Genomic DNA, 20,004 nt, shown 5'->3' with positions numbered 1-20,004 from the left:
CATTTCCTATCTGCAGTAAATGCACATACTGACACTGCACAGAACCAATTGCCTTTACTGATTTCCACCTTCTGCCATCTGGATCATTGATGTCGTGTTATATACCATACAACTGACATGAAATGTGATACCATTTTACTGCATTTGTCAGTATACTATATCTCATACTACTGCACATGCACTTTGCACAAGTTCCAGCCAACAATGTTAATTTTCGTTCAAATATCCATGCCTTTGTACTGATTTTCCTCCACTGTAAATTAGTCACTATGTTGGGTAGCAAAATAATTTTACCAGAGTAATACACTGTTTTTCAGGTTGCACAAAAATGACATTCTTAAATGAGATTGCACAGTGCAAATATGTTTCCACTAATCACCAGTGTCTATAGCTGCATTGAGTATTCTTAGCAGTACACCATTGTCAAAGTTAATCACAGCCATTGAACTCAAATACAAATTCACCATGTGAAATACATACAAGATATTGTCATTGAGTTAATAAATGACACATCCCTGAACATAGGATCTGACTCAAGAATTGTACGAGGGAATTTCGAAAAGTAAAGATACAATGGCTTGCAGTCCTTAAATAGAGTATTTATTTAGAAAACGTCAGTTACATCTTATTAACGGGATTATTTGTTATTTTTTGACATAACCACCCCCCCTTATCCAAACATTTGTTAATTCGGTGCACAAGCTTTTGTATCCCACAATCATAGAAGGTTGCCGCCTGTTGTCGGAACCACATTTCAACTTCATCTTTGATCTCTTCATCGTCGTGGAATGATTTTCCACCAAGATGTGACTTCAGGTAATGGAAGACATGGCAGTCGGTGGGCGCAAGTTCCGGGCTGTATGGCTTATGGTCTAATACGTCCCATTTGAATTGTTTGAGTAGTGCTTTGGTTACGAGCACTGTGTGAGGTCGAGTGTTGTCATGAAGCAAGCGGACTCCACCTGTCAGCATTCCCCTGTGTTTGTTTTGAATTGCCCTTCGAAGACGTTTCAAAGTCTGGCAACATGCAGCAGCATTAAATGTCGTTCCAGGAGGCATAAATTCCAACAGAAAAATGCCTTGTCTGTCCCAAAAAAACAGAAGCCATGATTTTCTTCACTGAATTCGACATTTTGCATTTCTTGGCTTTTGGTGAACTCGAATGGCGCCATTGCATTGATTGTTGCTTGGATTCAGGTGTATGGTGATAAACCCACGTCTCGTCACCTGTCACAATGTGATCAAGGAACTCATTACCTGCTTCAGCATAGCATGTGAGGAAGTCGAGTGCAAAGCCCATCCTTTTCTTTTTGTGTTCTTCTGTTATCAGTTTTGGAACCCAGCGCGCACACACAATTTCCTGTACCCTAACTTAACAGTCACAATGTCATAAAGAGTTGTCATTGACACGTCTGTTATGATCTGATGCAATTCTTTCAGTGTGAGATGTCTATTCGCACGGATTGCTTCCTCCGTTCTCCGAAGAAGGGCATCAGAGATCACAGATGGCTGACCTGTTCTTTGTTCGCCATGAACATCAGTCTTACCTTCAGAGAAATGATGACACTATTTCGTTATATTTTGTCGATTCATAATGTTCCCATAACCAGAAACAATTTCTTTGTGAATATCCGCTGGTCGCTCACCTTTTGCATGGAGAAAACGTATGACGGAGCGCATTTCGCATTTGGCGGGATTCTGAATTGGCGCAGCCATTTTAAACACGACCTAATCCAACCAGAAGAAACGTTCAACTGCCGAACGACCGTGCGAGGAGAAAGCTAACGGTTCAAGGTTAACACCAGTGTTGCCAACTTGCTCGCCAAAACTCTTCTGTTCCTTTGGCGTATGGTGTATCTTTACTTTCCAAAATACACTCGTTCATTTTATGAGCCTTTAAGACTGTAGGAAATTATACCATACTGACGGACAGTTTTTGTTTCTGTGATTTCTGGCCATTGCCCCCCCCCCCCCCCCCCTCCTCTCCGGGGGTCCACAACTCTTTTGTGGATATATGCGTGGCGAGCATGGGACCCGAAGTCAGTGCAGCTGTCTTTCCTTTCCGGGCTGCATATCTTCCGTTTCTCCTCTCTAGCGACATTTTATGATCATCAATTTCCTAGCATTGACGATCAGGTCGTTCATGTTACGGAAGTTATTCTTACAGCCGCAGAACATTCAATACCTCGTACCTCCCCTTTACCCCAGCGTTTCCCAGTTCCTTAGTGGAACAAGGTGTGCTGTGCCGAAATATGCGAGCGGAGACGTGCTCTTCACGTTTTCTGCCACCATCCTACGTTGGCCAACTGTATCCACTATAAGCAGTTACGTGCGTGATGCCGTCGCATCATCCGCGATGGCAAGAAGGCAAGCTGGGACTTCTTTACTAGCTCCTTTAACACCTTCACTCCCCCATCTGTAGTTTGGAGTCAAATTTGATGGTATCTGGCACATCTAGTTTCTTCCCAATCTCTGGGCTAACTGTCGCACAAGATACCTTAGTGCAGAAAGTTGCAATTTCTAACTCATTGATCAACACTTTGCTGAGATTTTGAGCTCGTCAAATTACCTGCCAGCCTTTCTCCTGAAGAAATGAGCAGAGGCAGTGCAACCTCTTGCTTTCTCCTCTCAAAATCACGAGAGCTATAGGGTGACTAACGTAACATTTTTCAGTGACAACAGACATTTTAACCCTTCCCTTTTGGCAACAATGATTACTTTTTCACAACCTTTATACTACACATGATAGTTTGACTTCCAGGCTTCTCTGATGAGAATTTCACAAATTGCCTATAAATACAATAGCTTATTTATAGATAAAATTTAAAAAAGTGTGACAGATGTAACATTCGTGTGACACTTTAAAAACCAACTGATGTCGTAACAGCTTTTGTCAAGTGCCAATGCTGTTTAGTTTCACCCTTAAGATATGACTTTGACCTCTGTACTCTACTTTACTTCTTACTGCTGCTAATTGCTGTGTGGCTAATTATTAGGTGTAGGCAGGAAGATTTTATCAGTAAGGTGCTGTGACAAGCGTAACACAATGGTCATAACTATTAACTTTATTTCAAAATAAGTTACAGCCTTATGATTGAAGCACGTGTGTAAATACAAAGCATACAGCATTGGATAAATCTCATATAGCCTCACTGAACTTGAAATGACCACGATGATTCAGTGGGTATGGTGGTGATTGCGGTCTCTTCACAATGTCACTCTTGTGATAAATAATTTGATCCTTTTTGTCAGGCCATTTATATGTAGATGTGCCAGCAGGAATCATGACAGACACTTGAAAAGAATTACAATCCTCAGGATCCACTTCAACAACTTCTCCAGGATACCTCTGATTATCATACTGAACAATGCACCAGTCATGTACAGATAGTTCTATAGAATCAGAATTACTAAATGTTAGGACATCACTAAAGTCTTCACTACTTTCTTGGGGAATACTGCTATCTGAATCATCTTTGCTATTATGAAGAGTGACAGTGTAAAATCTTACACTATCCGATATGGCAACCACATCTGCTGTGTTTTCATACAACAAAACCTGCAAATTTCCTACTCATTTCACACAATGCGCTCCCTTGATACCTTGGACAGTAGCTACATCTTTAAAAAAGTTACTCAGTTCACGTTTTTCTTCTTGCATGTCACTCTCGGTGACAAACAGGACCTGCATATTCAAATTACCAGCAACAAGAACATTATAGAACTCTGTAGCATTCGAAATATGCTCGCCACCTTCGGAGGACGCACCTCCACACATATCTTTATGCGACAGCACCCACACCATCATGTGCGCCCTTACCATGACACGATTCAAAAAAGTTCCAAGTAGAATATTTTGGGCACGCCGACATAGCTGCCATGGAATACCTGTTCTTGACATGACTGGCTGCTCTATCACTCCATACTGTAATTTTTTCAACTGTCTCGAAGTGCTCTTCAAAATGTGTTATGATGGCTTTGTTAAAGATCTGTACTTCTGCAGATGTGTGACTGGTACAATCTGAAATCACAGAATAACACTGATGCTTGACATCCTCGGTAGAATCTGGTCGATGATGTACGACTGCAGTATATATTGTCACAGCACAATCGTTGTTCCAGTGTGCTGCCATTACTTCACTCTGGTGTCTTATACAATAGTTTCCAGCAAAGTCTGTTTGCAATATCACACTTCCTGGCTGGGGAGAGTCTTTCTGTTTCTGCAATTCTGATGCCTGTCGGTATATGTTATATAGGTGTAATTTTACTTTCTGGAGTTGGGATGTTGGTTCATCTCTTGCTTCAAGAAGATCCCATTCTTGGATCACAATTGCACCCCTTATATCCCACTGAATGACTTGAATCTTGCAGTTCTCAAGTTCTTCAGTTGACTGTTGCACTCTGAACTCCAAGGTGTCTACTAATTGTTTGGAAGGTAAGCACAAGTGACATATTCCTATAATACAGTTTTTGTTATGCATATTACACACAATAGAACGTACAAAGCCATTTGTGGATGTTTCTGCACTTGTTTACAAATGGATCTGGCAAAGAAGGAATTCAAAGTTCTCACAGTATAAATAACAACACGCTTCTTGTCTCAGAGCCAAACAAGTCAACATCTGGTGCGCCAAACAAGTCAACATCTGGTGGACCCAGTTGGCAAAACAATGACAGTCCTATTTTCACATCAGGGTACTTTTCTTTAAACAAAAATGGGCCTCCTTCGGATTGAACATCGTCAGCCTCTTTTGCATGCTTGTCTTTGTTTGTGCATCCCAGACAACTTTCACATCTTTCTTAACAGGCAGCTGGCGTGAAATTGTATCACTGCGTAAGAAAACTTGCACAAGTTGTTTAGTTTCTTCAGTGATTGCAGTTGACCTATGTCTTGACACTGTGTTACACAGAGAGATGCTACATAAACTTGTTGAAAATAATTTCGTTATCACTTTTCTTCGTTTTCGAGGACTGCTGGGTAAATCTTCATTCACTTTTCTGACAGCTCTTTGTAGTGACCGAGCACTTTTGTATGGTGATATTTCAGACGAACTTGTTGACATTGTAGGAGATGCTGTTTCATCAGAAGCCTGTTATCGGCATTCTCTCATTCTTTTCGTACGGATTCTTGAAGCATCCCTCTCCTTTTGTTGAATTTTCTTGTTACCTTTCGTAATTTCTCAGAGTTTCTTCATATTTTCACGTGCTTTCTGACTTTCCATTTCCTTCTTCTGTGGATCTTGCTTAGCTCGACTTCTTTCCCGTTCTGCTGGTGTCATTGGAGCCATTGTGGCCAATGATGCACGTTTCAACTAATTTTCCTACCGAAAAAAGTAGGCTATTAATAGTCATAAATATTTTATACGTTATTTTTGACACACACTAACATTGTCTGTTTGAAATTAAATAGTAAAATTAAACTGTTATTTCCAGTGAGGCAGATAAAATGTCGGTATAGCCAGTGACTAATGTAACAAATAATGGAGGTTACGTGAGTCGCAAAATACCTGTTACGTTTGTCACGCCTACTATTAGAGTTTGTAGAAGCATATTACGCATCCCCTTTCTTAGTATGCTATATTGGATGTCTGTCCTAATGTTTATGGATACAATAGCTCAAAAAAGCTGAAATCACAGTACAAATGTGAAAAAATTGTGTGTTTGGCGACTAACATAACACCGACGTCAAAGCTACTATGATTATTATCTGCCCACACCATAATAGTCAATGGGTTGTGAAAAAACCTACATTAATTGACTGGGGAGTTCACCATATAGCATACCACATGTAAAATATGTTTAATATAGGAGTAAAGACGTTTTAGTTCACTGAAAATGCCAATAATGGCTTCTATGCAAGGCAATGTTACTGTTTATATTTAGGCTTCTATTGTATAGCTCATGCTAAGTTTATTGTTGCAGTGTTGCCAAATTCAGAAACTACACATTCTGAGCTTCAATATGACATGCTACATGATTAAGTGGAAGAAAATTTTAATTATGACAAAAAATGTCACATTTCCATGGAATTACCCTATAATACTATTTTCTCTAAGCAGGAACTCCAACACTCTTTTCCTCTCGCTCTTCCTCCCCAGGACCGGATGACATCCACGTCCAGATGTTGCTGCATTTATCATACCATAGTCTGCGTCACCTTCTTCACCTTTATAATTGATTTTGGACCGACAGTACCTTTCCCAGTAGCTGGTAGGAAGCTATCGTCATTCCTTTTCCGAAACCTGTACAAGACAAACATCTCCCGAGTAGCTATCACCCCATATCTCTCATGAGTAGTGTATGTAAGGTTTTGGAGTGTATGGTGAATTGCCGTTTAGGCTGGTGGCTGGTGTCGCGAAACCTTTTAACACCTGCCCAATGCAGTTTCCGAAAGCGTTGTTCTGCAGTTGACCATCTTGTTGCCCTCTCCACTTCTATCATGAACAATTTTCTCAGGAAACGCCAAACGATAGCAATATTTTTTGATTTGGAGAGGGCTTATGATACCTCTTGAGGGCAGGCATCCTCCGCACACTGTTCTCTTGAGGCTTTCGAGGTCGGCCAGCCCTTTTCAGTCGTGAATTTATGACAGAGCGCACATTTAAGGTGCGAGTGACACTACTCTGTCCCGTTCTTTCTCCCAAGAAAACGGGGTGCCCCAGGGCTCCATGGTAAGTGTACTGTTTGCAATCACCATAAATCCGATTATGGGTTGTCTCCTGCCTGATTTCTTGGGCTCCCTTTTTGTCGACAATTTTACAATCTACTACAGCTCTCAATGGACCAGCCTTCTTGAGCAACGTCTTCAAGGATGTCTCGATCACCTCCACTCATGGAGCATCGAAACCGGATTCTGATTTTGTCTCAGTAAGACCGTCTGTGTAAATTTTTGGCGTCGTATGGAGTTTCCTCCGCCTTCCCTACCTCTAGGCCCTGTCTACCTTCCATTCGCGGACATTGCCAAATTCTTAGGACTAATGTTTGACAGAAAACTGTGCTGGTCTTCCCATGTTTCATATCTGTTGGCTCGCTGTCTGCGATCCCTCAACACCCTCTGTGTTCTGAGTGGTACCTCCTAGGGAGTGGACCGAGTGATCCTCCTCCACCTATATTGCACCTTAGTGACTCGAAATTGGACTGTGGAAGCATAGTTTATACCTCTGCACGGTCATCTATTCTTTAGCGTCTCGACTCTGTCCACCACCATGGATTGCGTTTAGCATCTGGAGCTTTTTACACCAGCCCCATGGAGAGCTTTTACACTGTCGAACCTCTGCTATCCAATCGGCGGGCTGTCCTACTGAGTCACTGCACTAGTCATCTGTCTTCCATGCCTGCTCATCCAACACTTGCCTTTCCTCTCCCCGCCCATGCCTCCTTGGATTTAGGGTATACAGGCCGCCCTTCCTCTCTACTACCACCAGGAGTCTGCTTCCGTCAACTGCTACTTTCTCCTTCCTTCCACTTTCCTAAAACTTTCTGGACAAATAGGGTTATGGCGCTACCTTGGCTTCGTCCCCAGACCTGCCTTCTCCGTGAACCTTGTCAGCTTCCCAAAGATACTACCCCTCTGATATTTTATCATTGGGCATTTGCTGCTCTATGTGCACAAATGGAGGATACCATGTTTATTTACACTGACGCCTATATTGTTGGCGATGCCCCTATTAGATATCGGCTTCCCGACCAGTGTTCGGTTTTTACTGTGGAGCTTCATGTTGTTCTCCAGGCTGTCCAGTGCATCTGTCGCCATAAGCAACCACAGATATTGTATCCTCGGATTCACTCAGCTCTCTTCTCAACATTTATCCCGTCTACCCTCTGGTCCACCGGATTCGGGACTGCTTCCACTTGCTCCACGTCTCGGTGACATTCCTCTGGATCCCAGGGCACATTGGTATCCGTGGAAATGAGGCATCCGATAAAGTGGCAAAGGCTGCAGTCTCTCTTCCTCGGCCCACTGTTCACATGGTTCCCTTTGCCGATCTACAGAGCGTTTTATGTCGTTGTGTTGCTCTTTCATGGCACACACATTGGTCTACACTTCCCGATAACAAATTACGGGACGTCAGATCTCTTCCCTGTGCTTGGACCTCTTCCTCCTGGCCTCGTTGTTGAGAAGAGGTAATTTTAACTAGACTTCGGATAAGGCACTGTCTTTTTAGCCATTGACATCTTTTAAGTGGCGATCCTCCACCGCTTTTTCCTCACTGCTCTCAACTGTGGACGGTGAGACACCTTTTACTTCGCTACCCTTATTTTAATCCGCTATGCGTCCGATTACAGCTGTTGCCTGATCTACCTTCCCTTTTAGCAGATGATACGTTCTCAGCCGATCGCATCCTTGAGTTTATCTGTGTCAGTGAGATGATCGGTCATTTGAAGCTCCTTTTTGGGGAACCCCCCCCTTCAGTAGTAATTTTCTACGCTTTCCTTCCGTTTTTAGTTTCCCTCCTTGAGTTTTGCTCCCATTGCTGCTGATTTAACTTTCGGTTTTTTACCCTTCCCTAAGCCACTGATTGGGCACTTATGACGGTAGCAGTTTTGCGCAGTTAAAACCATAAAATAAATAAATAAAAAGAAAAGACCATTCTCTCTTTCAAGGTAGGTGTTAATGTTTCCTGTCTGAACACAGACTGGTGATTTTTGGGTGGGATGTGTAAGACTGGCCTGATCTTGGAAACTACATAATGTTTTGGAAAATAAGCTGTTTCACTGTTTCGAATGAATTGTGAAAATTTGACAGTTGTTTGGTTTATGAAGAACGTTGAAGGCTAGCAAGTTATAAAAGTATACAAAACCCTGTTATGATGCATCATTGGGAATACTGTAACTATGAGTATGGCATCCATCTTGAAAATAATTTTATGTTATAATAAATTTTTCAGAATCTTAGTGGCTTAATTGATTAATGAGAAGTCATTTGACTCGGCAACAAATACAGCAACAAAAGTATAGCATTAAAAGTTGGAATCTAACACACACCAGGGCAAAATTGGCAGTTGAAATTATTATGAGTTAATTATCTTCAAGTAATTTCAAGTATGTTCTCAGAAAGAGTGCTTGTTAGCACAAAAATCTCCATGCACTGTATTAGAATTTTCAGTTAGTTTTAATTTCTCGGAAGGCTAATGCATCATTGCAATCAGAAAATTCGGTAGAACCATCTGAACAGTAAATTAATGTGGAACTTTGCCTAAATAACACTTTAACATATTCGTGTACATTTTTTATATTTTGTTTGCAGCTCTACTGAAAATAGAATGAAAAATCGGAAAAAATTTAGTCAGTCATGGAAGTAGCAAACATGATAGATAGAGGAGTGCCAACTTGTTAAGTCTCACAACCTTCAGACAAAAAACATACAAAGTTTGTCCATTGCAAACAAAATGTTTGTATTCTTGGTTATTCCATCTCTGCCATTAGAAAACGTGCTCTGTTAAATGAAAACTGGATACAGAACAGTGCCACAGGAGCTTCCTGTGAGACAAAAACCAGGCCTGAGGTCGTTGCAATGGGCATAAAAAATGATGGCCCTGTCCTATCATTGTCGATAGTGATTGGTCATTGGTTCTGCTCATACAACACATCGCACACACTGTCTGTGACAGCTTATCACACTACTCTCTCATGAGACCCACACCAGCTAAACTGCGTCCATATCGATATCCACTGGCGTTTATAAGTTCTGTTGATTGCTTTGAACCATTTGTAAGCCCAACCCTCTGTTCTCAGTATGGATGTACTTGGTCCCTTTGTCAATATACTTGTATCGTTGGCAACCCATCACAGTTTTTTGAAGAGTAAATAATGACATGTCAAGAACAGGAATGGGTGAAGTACAAAACTTTGCCAGACACCATATTTAAATTTCCCCTTTCTAAATTTGGGTTAATGCCTATGCTAATAGTGAACAAGATAGTGTAGAGGTTAAGACATTGGACTCACTTTAGAGAGAAAAAATTATTCAGATTACCTTTCAGCCATCCAGATCTGTTTTTTTTGTAGTTTACTCAAGGCCAGTACCAAGATAGTTTTTTTTTTTTTTAAAGGACATGACCGTTTCCTTTGCCATCCAGTACTATCAGCAGGTTCCACTTTCAATATAAAAACTTAGAAATAAGTAATAATCCATAAGATAATTCAAAGTGGCATTGTATGTATGTAGGTGACTCATTCCATTACTGACAATAAAACTTTGACAATCCTACAGCGCCTGGGAGAAACACTGTATTGGAAAGTAAATTATTTAAACATTTGTTTGAATGAATAATACGAGGGATTTAAAAAAAAAATCCGATTGGCTATAAATAAAAGGCAAGTTCCTAGAAAACTATTATTTTATTACCAAAAGTTTTGTACACTTATGGTTACTTTTCAACATAATCACCAAAAAGATTGAGACATTTATCATACCTGTGGACAAGCTTTGCAATACCCTCTTCAAAAAATGTTGCCACCAACAATTTCAAATGAGCAGTGATGTTGTTTTGAAGATCTTTGTTGATTTTAAAGTGCTGCCCTCCTAGCCACGTCTTCAGTTCAGGGAAAAGGTGGAAGTCGCTGGGTGCCAGGTCTGGACTGTACGGCAGATGATCGAGAATGTCCCGTGGCAACTGTTCAAGGAGCTGTTGGGTTGTGCCAGCAGTGTGTGGACGAACGTTGCCATGGGTCAACTCAATTCCTGAAGTCAGTGTTCCTCTTTGTTTGTTTTGAAGGGCTCTCCGCAGACATCGTAAAGTTTCACAATAAGCAGCTGCATTGATAGTGGTTCCGGGCTGCATAAACTCTACAAACAACACACCTTTTTGGTCCCAAAACACAGTAGCCATAACCTTTCTGTTGTTGAGCGTTTATTTGAATTTTTTTGGTTTGTTTGGTGAATTTGGATGTATCCATTGTCATGTTTGTCGTTTTATTTCCAGTTTGTTCTATTGGATCCAAGGTTCATCCCCAGTAACAATTGATTTCAGAAAGTTCTCTCCTTCGCCGTGATAATGGTCAAGGAAATTCAAAACTGACGCTATTCGGTGACTTTTATGTGCATCCGTCAACATTTTTGGAACCCAATGAGCACAAAGTTTTTTATAGCCTAAATGTTCAATAACAATAGAGTGTACGACAGATCTTGAAACTTCCGGAATTTCTATAGAAAAAGCAGTTATGGTGAACCTACAATTTTCTCTAACCATTATATCAACTCGTTGAACAAGGTCGGCTGTAACGACAGACTTGCGTCCTTGGCCCTATTCGTCATGCACGTCATTTCAGCCATCTTTAAACTTTCGTCACCATTCAAGCACAACACCATTAGTCATGAAGTTATCACTGTACACTCGGCTCATTCTCCGATAAATTTCTGTTGCACTATTCCCTTCTGCTTACAGAAACCAAATTACACTTCGTAATTCACACTTAGCGGGAGCAACAATGATGGCAGCCATGTTTATGTGGCTGTAGTGCAATGCAGGCTGATGCCTTGAGGTCAGCAATGGTGTAGTGTGTAGAGCGAGAGTTGTGCAGTAGCCTACAGTGCATGTCCACTTCCTGCTGCTCATGTAGCTTCTATACTAATTGATTGGAGGTTGAAAAAGAAAAAAAAAGGCCCTCCTATTTGTGTAGCAGTAATTTATGGAAAAGAATTACTATATCTTACCTGTAAGAGGAACATTATTTTGTAGTTCATGTGTATTGTCATGTGATAAATTTTATGCAATACCATAATACTACTATGCTTTACTTCAAACTGATTGTTTTTGTCTTTCTCAAACAGTTTCATTGTAGCAAAAAAATTGCAGTTCAGTAAAATCATCTTGGGCTTCCAGCACTATCAAGCACTTTGACCTCCATAAGCTGCAATGACTTACCATGTCAAATGCTAACTAATGACTACCATTTAGGCCATAATGAACCAGATACGAGGTCCACAACAGATTGCATGGCTGTACTGTAGTAAACCTCAGTAACCAGCAGTAACTGCATAACAGTGACTGATAAGTGCTCAGTCAAAAGCCTATTGGTGTGACCTGAAGTCTGAAAAGAATTTCTGAAATAGTATTGTTCTGAAACAGTGCATTCATGCAAGAAATCAGTGCTTTAAAATATGGACAGTTCCTCTTCTGTATAATATTCTGACAAAACGTTGCATGTGATGTCAAAACCTAAAATATTTTCATTAATATTTAGGTCATGTTTTGAACGGAGGCTACAAAGAAATTGAAAGTTCATAATATAAACTACAGCTTCGTATGCAGCCTATCAATTGAACATTATTTTGTAACTAGAACCATATTGCTTGTAATTGTAAATGAGTTAGCCTAAGATATTAACAATTAAGACGGGGAAATAATGCTATTAACATTTTAAATCTTTATTCATCGTGTCTGCATGTTTATTTCTCAACATAATCACCCTGTCAATGAACACATTTTTCCCAACAAGAGACCACTTTGTTGTTTCTGTCACTGTAGAATATTTTACTTTCCTGACAGAGCCACAACCTCACTTCTGCTTGCACTGCTTCGTCACTATCAAAGTGAAGTCCTCAAAGGTATTATTTAAGTTTTGGAAACAGATGAAAATCGGATGGGGCCAATTCGAGACTGTATGGAAGATGATCAGTGATAGTAACCTAAGGCATCATATTGTTGCAGATGTCACAGCACTTGGGTGTGGTGTGGCATTGTTATTCTGAAGGAGACTTGCTCTATGTGTGGACGAACTCTTTGAATTTGAAACTCAGTTACAGCACATTATTTCTCATGCACCAACATAATTACACTACACACAACCCTGTTAATGATACAATTTGTAGCCTTCTTGTGGTAGAGGGCTGCAAGTGTCATTCAACTTGAAGCAATTTATAAATTTTAATAACATGCTTTTAGGAGTATTTTTGTATATTTGTGTTTTAGTGCCCTGTTATGGTGACTGTACCCTATCACAGTGACTGGTACTGTGATAAATTAAGAGTTTTAATAGTTCTTTGTTCAGCATAAGGTAATGTTTGATACTACTCAACCTGAGTAGGTTGTTTTACAATAATGAGGTTGGTTTGTTTCTGTATTGTAAAAACTAACTTAAAGCTTCGTTTGTGATGAGCTCACTCTCATTGGGACTTCACACAAACAAAAAAGCTAAATAAATGGGTGCTAATATTGTTACTGTTACTAACCATGGAGGTCTGAATTGGAAGGTACAGTATTTTGTTTGAAAAATGTAATTTGGAACGAAGGTATACTGAAGTCAGTAAGAGTTATTTTTGTGGTACTGTCATTCATAAATGTAGTTAGGTGACATATAATATATTGAAACAGATCCATACTTAATGACTCAGTAGTCTGGCATCATCCTTTTTCATAAAGATCTTTATTTCTTGTATGTAATTCATCTTGTTCAAATGTTGTTTGTTTTACCATTTTGTAGTGTATTGGCCTTTTATTTCCAGCAAACTTCTTTTGTTTACATTTTACTGCGTGCTCACACTTTTGCACACTTATACAAAAAGTATGTAATTGCTGTTTCAGATGTCAAATGTGGAGAATTTATCACCACAGATAATAAGACGTGTTGCCAAGGAGATTCATGATTTAGCTAATGACCCTCCAGAAGGAATAAGAGTTAATATTAATGATGAAGATGTAACTGACATCCAAGCATACATTGAAGGCCCAGGTATGATACTAACACTTAAAAGCAATGATGTTATGATTTGTTTGTAGGTACATAAGGTAATATTACGTATAGCAAAAAATATATATCTGTAAACTGGCCCACAGCAACATTAAAATAAAACAGATAAATACCAGATACATGCTTACAGAACCAGATGATCACATGGAGGCTAAAGAGAATGTGTTATTAGTGAATTTGTAGGAAAATGATTTATGGAAATAGCATGTTATAAGTTTTTCACTGTATCGTTCTTTTAAGGTTTTACATGCCAGACAGTCTAATAAATTTTTGGAATAGACACTAAAAATGAAACTTGCAAAACTAGAAGTGAAATGAGTAAAGGGAACCACTTAAGATATATCTGTAGTTGTGAGATTGAATGGTCAACAGGCACGTGAACAAGATAAAGACAATGTGCATTTATGGAGTTAATAGATTAAAACATGAACTCACATTCTGTCCTATTGGAACAGCCCAACTGGGGCAACGGGTTGTGTCAGCTGAGAGGAACAAATAAGATGGGAGGGGTCAAGAAAAAATAGGATGTTGGCTGCAGTTGTAGAGTCAGTAAGGAGTACGTGATAGGAATGTGGTACTGGCGAGCCCAACCTTCATGCAGTGGGAATTGCGTGGAAGGGGGTGGGGGGTGGGGGGAGTAATACAGAACTGATAAGGGGGGGGGGGGGCGACCTTGAAAATATTGAAAATAAGTGTGTTTCATCAAACTAAAGTATTGGGGAAGTTATGCATTAGGGTTAGAGAATTGAAAGATGTCTTCTATTGGCAATTCTCACCTACGCAGTCAGTGAAGTTAAATTGAGGGGACATCTAGATAGTACGGATAGTAAAGCTGCCTTTGAAAGACAGTCATCATTAACCATGTTGTCAACTTTGGGAAAGAACTAAGTTGGCTGGTGGCCATTTACTTGTATGGACAACTGGTTTGTGTTCATGTTCACATAAGGAGCTATGCTAAAGTTACAGCAGACTTGATATTTGACATTTCTGCTTTCACGTGTTTCCCTACTTCGGACAGCGTAGAATTGCCTGTGACGGACAAGACTATGTGCTGGGTGGATGCATGTGGCATGTATTGGAAGTGGAGATGTGAGCCGTGCTCCATACAAATACCTTCTAAAAAAAAGCTTACTAACATTTAAATTTATATTCCATTTTAAAAAATTGTACTTTATCAGAAATGGTTTTCTTGCTATTGCTGGATTGCATTTTATATGTTCTCTGCTTTGACCATCATAAGTTATTATGTTTCCTAAATGACGAAAAGTTCTGCAACCTTTAGTCTACAATTTCCTAATTAGATTCTCTCAGTATGGCCTGATTCAATTTGGCTACCTGCCATTATCCTTGTTTTGCTGATGTACATCTTGGAAACTGTTTTCAAGGTGCAATTTTATTACCATAATCTTCAAAATTTGAAAGAATGTTGCCCAGCCAGTATTGTCAAAAGCTTGGTCTAAATCTACAAACGCTATAAACATAGGTTTACCTTTATCTTCTAAGTTAAGTTATATGGCCAGTATTTCCTCGCGTGTCATATATTTGTTCAGAATCCAAACCTGATTGTACCTGAGGTCAACCTGTACAAGCTTTCCCATTCTTCTGCAAACAATTCATGTATTTTGCACAACAGGTGGAATTGTTTTGTGTAGGATCTCAGTCATTCTGAGGGTCTTGCAGGGGGCTTGTTTCTACTTAGGTCTTAAAGTACATTGTGAAATACTTCTTGCAATATCATACCTATCTCATCTAATCTTCATTTACTTCCTCTTCTCTTTCACTAATATTGTCTTAAAGTTTATTTACTGTGTATATATTCCGTTATCTTCCATGACTGTGGAATGATGTGCTATCAATTAAGTATTAAAATTATACTCTATGCAAAATTCTGTCAGCTGGCTATCCCTTTCTTTTGTTCCTCCCTGTCCATGTTGTCCCACTATATTTTCTTCTCTTCCTTTTCCTACTGTTGAATTCCAGTCCCCTGTCACAATCAAATTTTCATCCCTCGTAACTATCAGTCATTTCTTTCACTCTCCAGTCATTGTTTCCATCTCTTCATCTGTAGAGCCTGTGGACATATAAACTACTACTACTACTGTGGTGGATGTTGACAATATTTCTATCTTGGCTACAATAATTTGTTTAGCTTATCCACATTCCTATTTTCTTATTCATTGTTAGAACTAATCCTGCATTATTACTATTTGATTTTGTGTGAATAACCCTGTATTGACCTGACCAGAAGTTATGTTCTTTGTGCCTTTACAGTTCACTAATTCTCACTATATTTAACTTCAACCTATCAATCTCTCTTTTTAAATTCTCTAATATATATACCCTTTAAGGCTTTGAATTTTTCCTACTCTGATCTGTAGAAAGCCAGTTTTTCCAGTAACACCCATGCTTTCAGCTGTTTGCATAGGAAAATCTTGTTGACTAATGTTATAAGACTAGTTCAGTCAGATATCCAGACTGTTGCCTCTGCAGTTACTGAAAAGTTTGGCTGCCCCTCTTAAAGATCCACAGCTTAGTCTGATCTCTTCTCAGATACCCTACATTGTGCTTGCAACTATGGTATGGCTATCAATAACACTGAAGCACACTAGGTGTGGAAACAAACAATGGAAACTCAGGGTTGGACACTATTCATTCTGAATTTGTAATCTATTATGAAAAGGATTGATTGCTATTCACCATATAGAGCAGATGTTGAGTCATTGACAGGCCCGATAAAAAGATTGCTGTGGTTGTTAACTTTCGGCCAAAAGGACTTCTAAACTAGAAAATGCGCACTCATTCACACAAGCAAAACATTCACACACAGGCATTGTCTTGACTACCCTCAGTGGCTAGAGGTTGTGTGAGTTGTCCTTTGTGTGTGTGTGTGTGTGTGTGTGTGTGTGTGTGTGTGTGTGTGTGTGTGTGTGTGTGTGTCTGTGTGTGCATTTTCTAGTTTAGAAGTCCTTTTGGCCGAAAGTTCACAACCACAGCAATCTTTTTATCGGGCCTGTCTATGACTCAACATCTGCTCTGCGCGACCAACCGTGCATGCGTGTGTGTGTGTGTGTGTTTTTCTTCTGTTTAGAAGAAATCCTTTTGGCTGAAAGCTCAGATCTATAGCAATCTTTTTGCTGTACGTGTCTATTACTCAACATCTCCTCTATATGGTGAGTAGCCTGGAACAGTTCCGTCCTCCGTCACAGTGGGACCCACCTCCTCTTCCTCAAAATCACCCTCTCCAAACCTTCCAGGAATTTCTGACTTCCAGCCTTGCCTCTCAATCCTTCTTAAAAAACCTTAATCCTACTCCCAACATCACCACTGCTGAAGCCCAAGATATCCGTGCTCTGAAGGCTGACCGATCCATCGTCATTCTTCCGGCAGACAAGGGTTCCACGACCATGGTACTTGATCGTCGGGAGTGTGTGGCTGAGGGACTGCGTCAGCTTTCAGACAACACCACATACAAAGTTTGCCAAGGTAATCCCATTCCTGATGTCCAGGCGGAGCTTCAAGGAATCCTCAGAACCTTAGGCCCCCTACAAAACCTTTCATCTGACTCCATCAACCTCCTGACCCCACCGACACCCCGCACCCCTAACTTCTACCTTCTTCCTAAAATTCACAAACCCAATCATCCCGGCCGCCGCATTGTAGCTGGTTACCAAGCCCCCGCAGAACGTATCTCTGCCTACGTAGATCATCACCTTCAACCCATTATATGCAGTCTCCCATCCTTCATCAAAGACACCAACCACTTTCTCGAACACCTGGAATCCTTACCCATTCTGTTACCCTCAGAAACCATCCTTGTTACCATTGATGCCACTTCCTTATACACAAATATTCCGCACGTCCAGGGCCTCGCTGCAATGGAGCACTTCCTTTCACGCCGATCACCTGCCACCCTACCTAAAACCTCTTTCCTCATTACCTTAGACAGCGTCATCCTGACCCACAACTTCTTCACTTTTGAAGGCCAGACATACCAACAATTAAAGGGAACAGCCATGGGTACCAGGATGGCCCCCTCGTACGCCAACCTATTCATGGGTCGCTTAGAGGAAGCCTTCTTGGTTACCCAGGCCTGCCAACCCAAAGTTTGGTACAGATTTATTGATGACATCTTCATGATCTGGACTCACAGTGAAGAAGAACTCCAGAATTTCCTCTCCAACCTCAACTCCTTTGGTTCCATCAGATTCACCTGGTCCTACTCCAAAACCCATGCCACTGTCCTCGACGTTGACCTCCATCTGTCCAATGGCCAGCTTCACACGTCCGTCCACATCAAACCCACCAACAAGCAACAGTACCTCCATTATGACAGCTGCCACCCATTCCACATCAAACGGTCCCTTCCCTACAGCCTAGGTCTTCGTGGCAAACGAATCTGCTCCAGTCTGGAATCCCTGAACCATTACACCAACAACCTGAATACAGCTTTCGCATCCCGCAACTACCCCTCCGACCTGGTATAGAAGCAAATAACCAGAGCCACTTCCTCATCCCCTCAAACCCAGAACATCCCACAGAAGAACCACAAAAGTGCCCCACTTGTGACAGGATACTTTCCGGGACTGGACCAGACTCTGAATGTGGCTCTCCAGCAGGGATACGACTTCCTCAAATCCTGCCCTGAAATGAGATCCATCCTTCATGAAATTCTCCCCACTCCACCAAGAGTGTCTTTCCGCCATCCACCTAACCTTCGTAACCTCTTAGTTCATCCCTATGAAATCCCCGAACCACCTTCCCTACCCTCTGGCTCCTGCCCTTGTAACCGCCCCCGGTGTAAAACCTGTCCCATGCACCCTCCCACCACCACCTACTCCAGTCCTGTAACCCGGAAGGTGTACACAATCAAAGGCAGAGCCACGTGTGAAAGCACCCACGTGATTTACCAACTGACCTGCCTACACTGTGAAGCTTTCTATGTGGGAATGACCAGCAACAAACTGTCCATTCGCATGAATGGACACAGGCAGACAGTGTTTGTTGGTAATGAGGATCACCCTGTGGCTAACCATGCCTTGGTGCACGGCCAGCACATCTTGGCACAGTGTTACACCATCCGAGTTATCTGGATACTTCCCACTAACACCAACCTGTCAGAACTCCGGAGATGGGAACTTGCCCTTCAGTATATCCTCTCTTCTCGTTATCCGCCAGGCCTCAACCTCTGCTAATTTCAAGTTGCCGCCGCTCATACCTCACCTGCCTTTCAACAACTTCTTTGCCTCTGTACTTCCGCCTCGACTGACTTCTCTGCCCAAACTCTTTGCCTTTACAAATGTCTGCTTGTGTCTGTGTATGTGCGGATGGATATGTGTGTGTGTGTGTGTGTGCGCGCGAATGTATACCTGTCCTTTTTTCCCCCTAAGGTAAGTCTTTCCGCTCCCGGGATTGGAATGACTCCTTACCCTCTCCCTTAAAACCCACATCCTTTCGTCTTTCCCTCTCCTTCGCTCTTTCCTGATGAAGCAACCGTTGGTTGCGAAAGCTTGAATTTTGTGTGTATGTTTGTGTTTGTTTGTGTGTCTATCGACCTGCCAGTGCTTTTGTTTAGTAAGTCACATCATCTTTGTTTTTAGACGTATTTTTTTTTAGTTAGAAATAAAATATAAATACCTAAGTATTGAATGTAGACTGAAATGATTTTATAGGAAAAGGTGTGTGTCAGTGAACAAACAAAAATATAGATTTAGCATAAAGATACATAATGATTGGGGTTGCACACAACCATTGTCCCCCTGCCCTCCCCTCCCTGCCCCTTTGGTCCTTTCTAGGTGGAGCAGTCTTGTGTTCCTGTATCGTAGAGATAGTCATATAGCCATGCCGTAGGTTCAACCACAATGGAGGTGAATTAGAGTAGACAACAGACATTTTATTTAGCGTATGGCTAATACAGACATATCATGAAATTACATATACATATGTACATATTGACACACAAGAAAGTTAAGTTTGTCTTTAGAACTGAATATCCAGTCCTTCAATCCAGCGCACTGCGTCTGGAGTTGCTAGCAGGAAGTCCTCTTTGGCGCCGAGATAGGCTCGAATCCTGCATTCACTGACAATGTGGTGAACAGTCTGGTATGGAGCCCCGCAGTCACAAGCTGGATCAGGCAGCTTCTTCCACTTAAAGAGAGCATCCCTGCATCGCCCATGGCTGGTACGGATTCTGTTGAGAGTAGACCAGGTCTTGCGTGGTAAGTCGAATCCACTTGGAAGTTTAGCACCTGAGAAGATGTTATGCAGGTGCACATCTGTCACTGCTTCCCACCGACCTTTCCATTCTTCAAGAGG

The 20,004-nt window shown here is 41.1% G+C and overlaps 1 protein-coding gene across 1 annotated transcript in view; it reads left to right on the top strand.

Annotated features, from left to right (window-relative positions):
• Positions 1-20,004, top strand: part of LOC124798292 (ubiquitin-conjugating enzyme E2 S) — a 71,649-nt gene that overhangs the window by 32,506 nt on the left and 19,139 nt on the right. Inside the window, exon 2 of the mRNA XM_047261623.1 lies at positions 13,527-13,674. Within this exon, the coding sequence (XP_047117579.1) occupies positions 13,527-13,674 (148 nt within the window). The remainder of the gene's footprint in view (positions 1-13,526; positions 13,675-20,004) is intronic.

The sequence above is a fragment of the Schistocerca piceifrons genome, chromosome 1, assembly GCF_021461385.2.
Source record: "Schistocerca piceifrons isolate TAMUIC-IGC-003096 chromosome 1, iqSchPice1.1, whole genome shotgun sequence".
NCBI lineage: Eukaryota > Metazoa > Arthropoda > Insecta > Orthoptera > Acrididae > Schistocerca > Schistocerca piceifrons.
The sequence above is the reverse complement of the archived record's forward strand: the minus strand, read 5'-3'. Positions and strand labels throughout refer to the sequence as shown.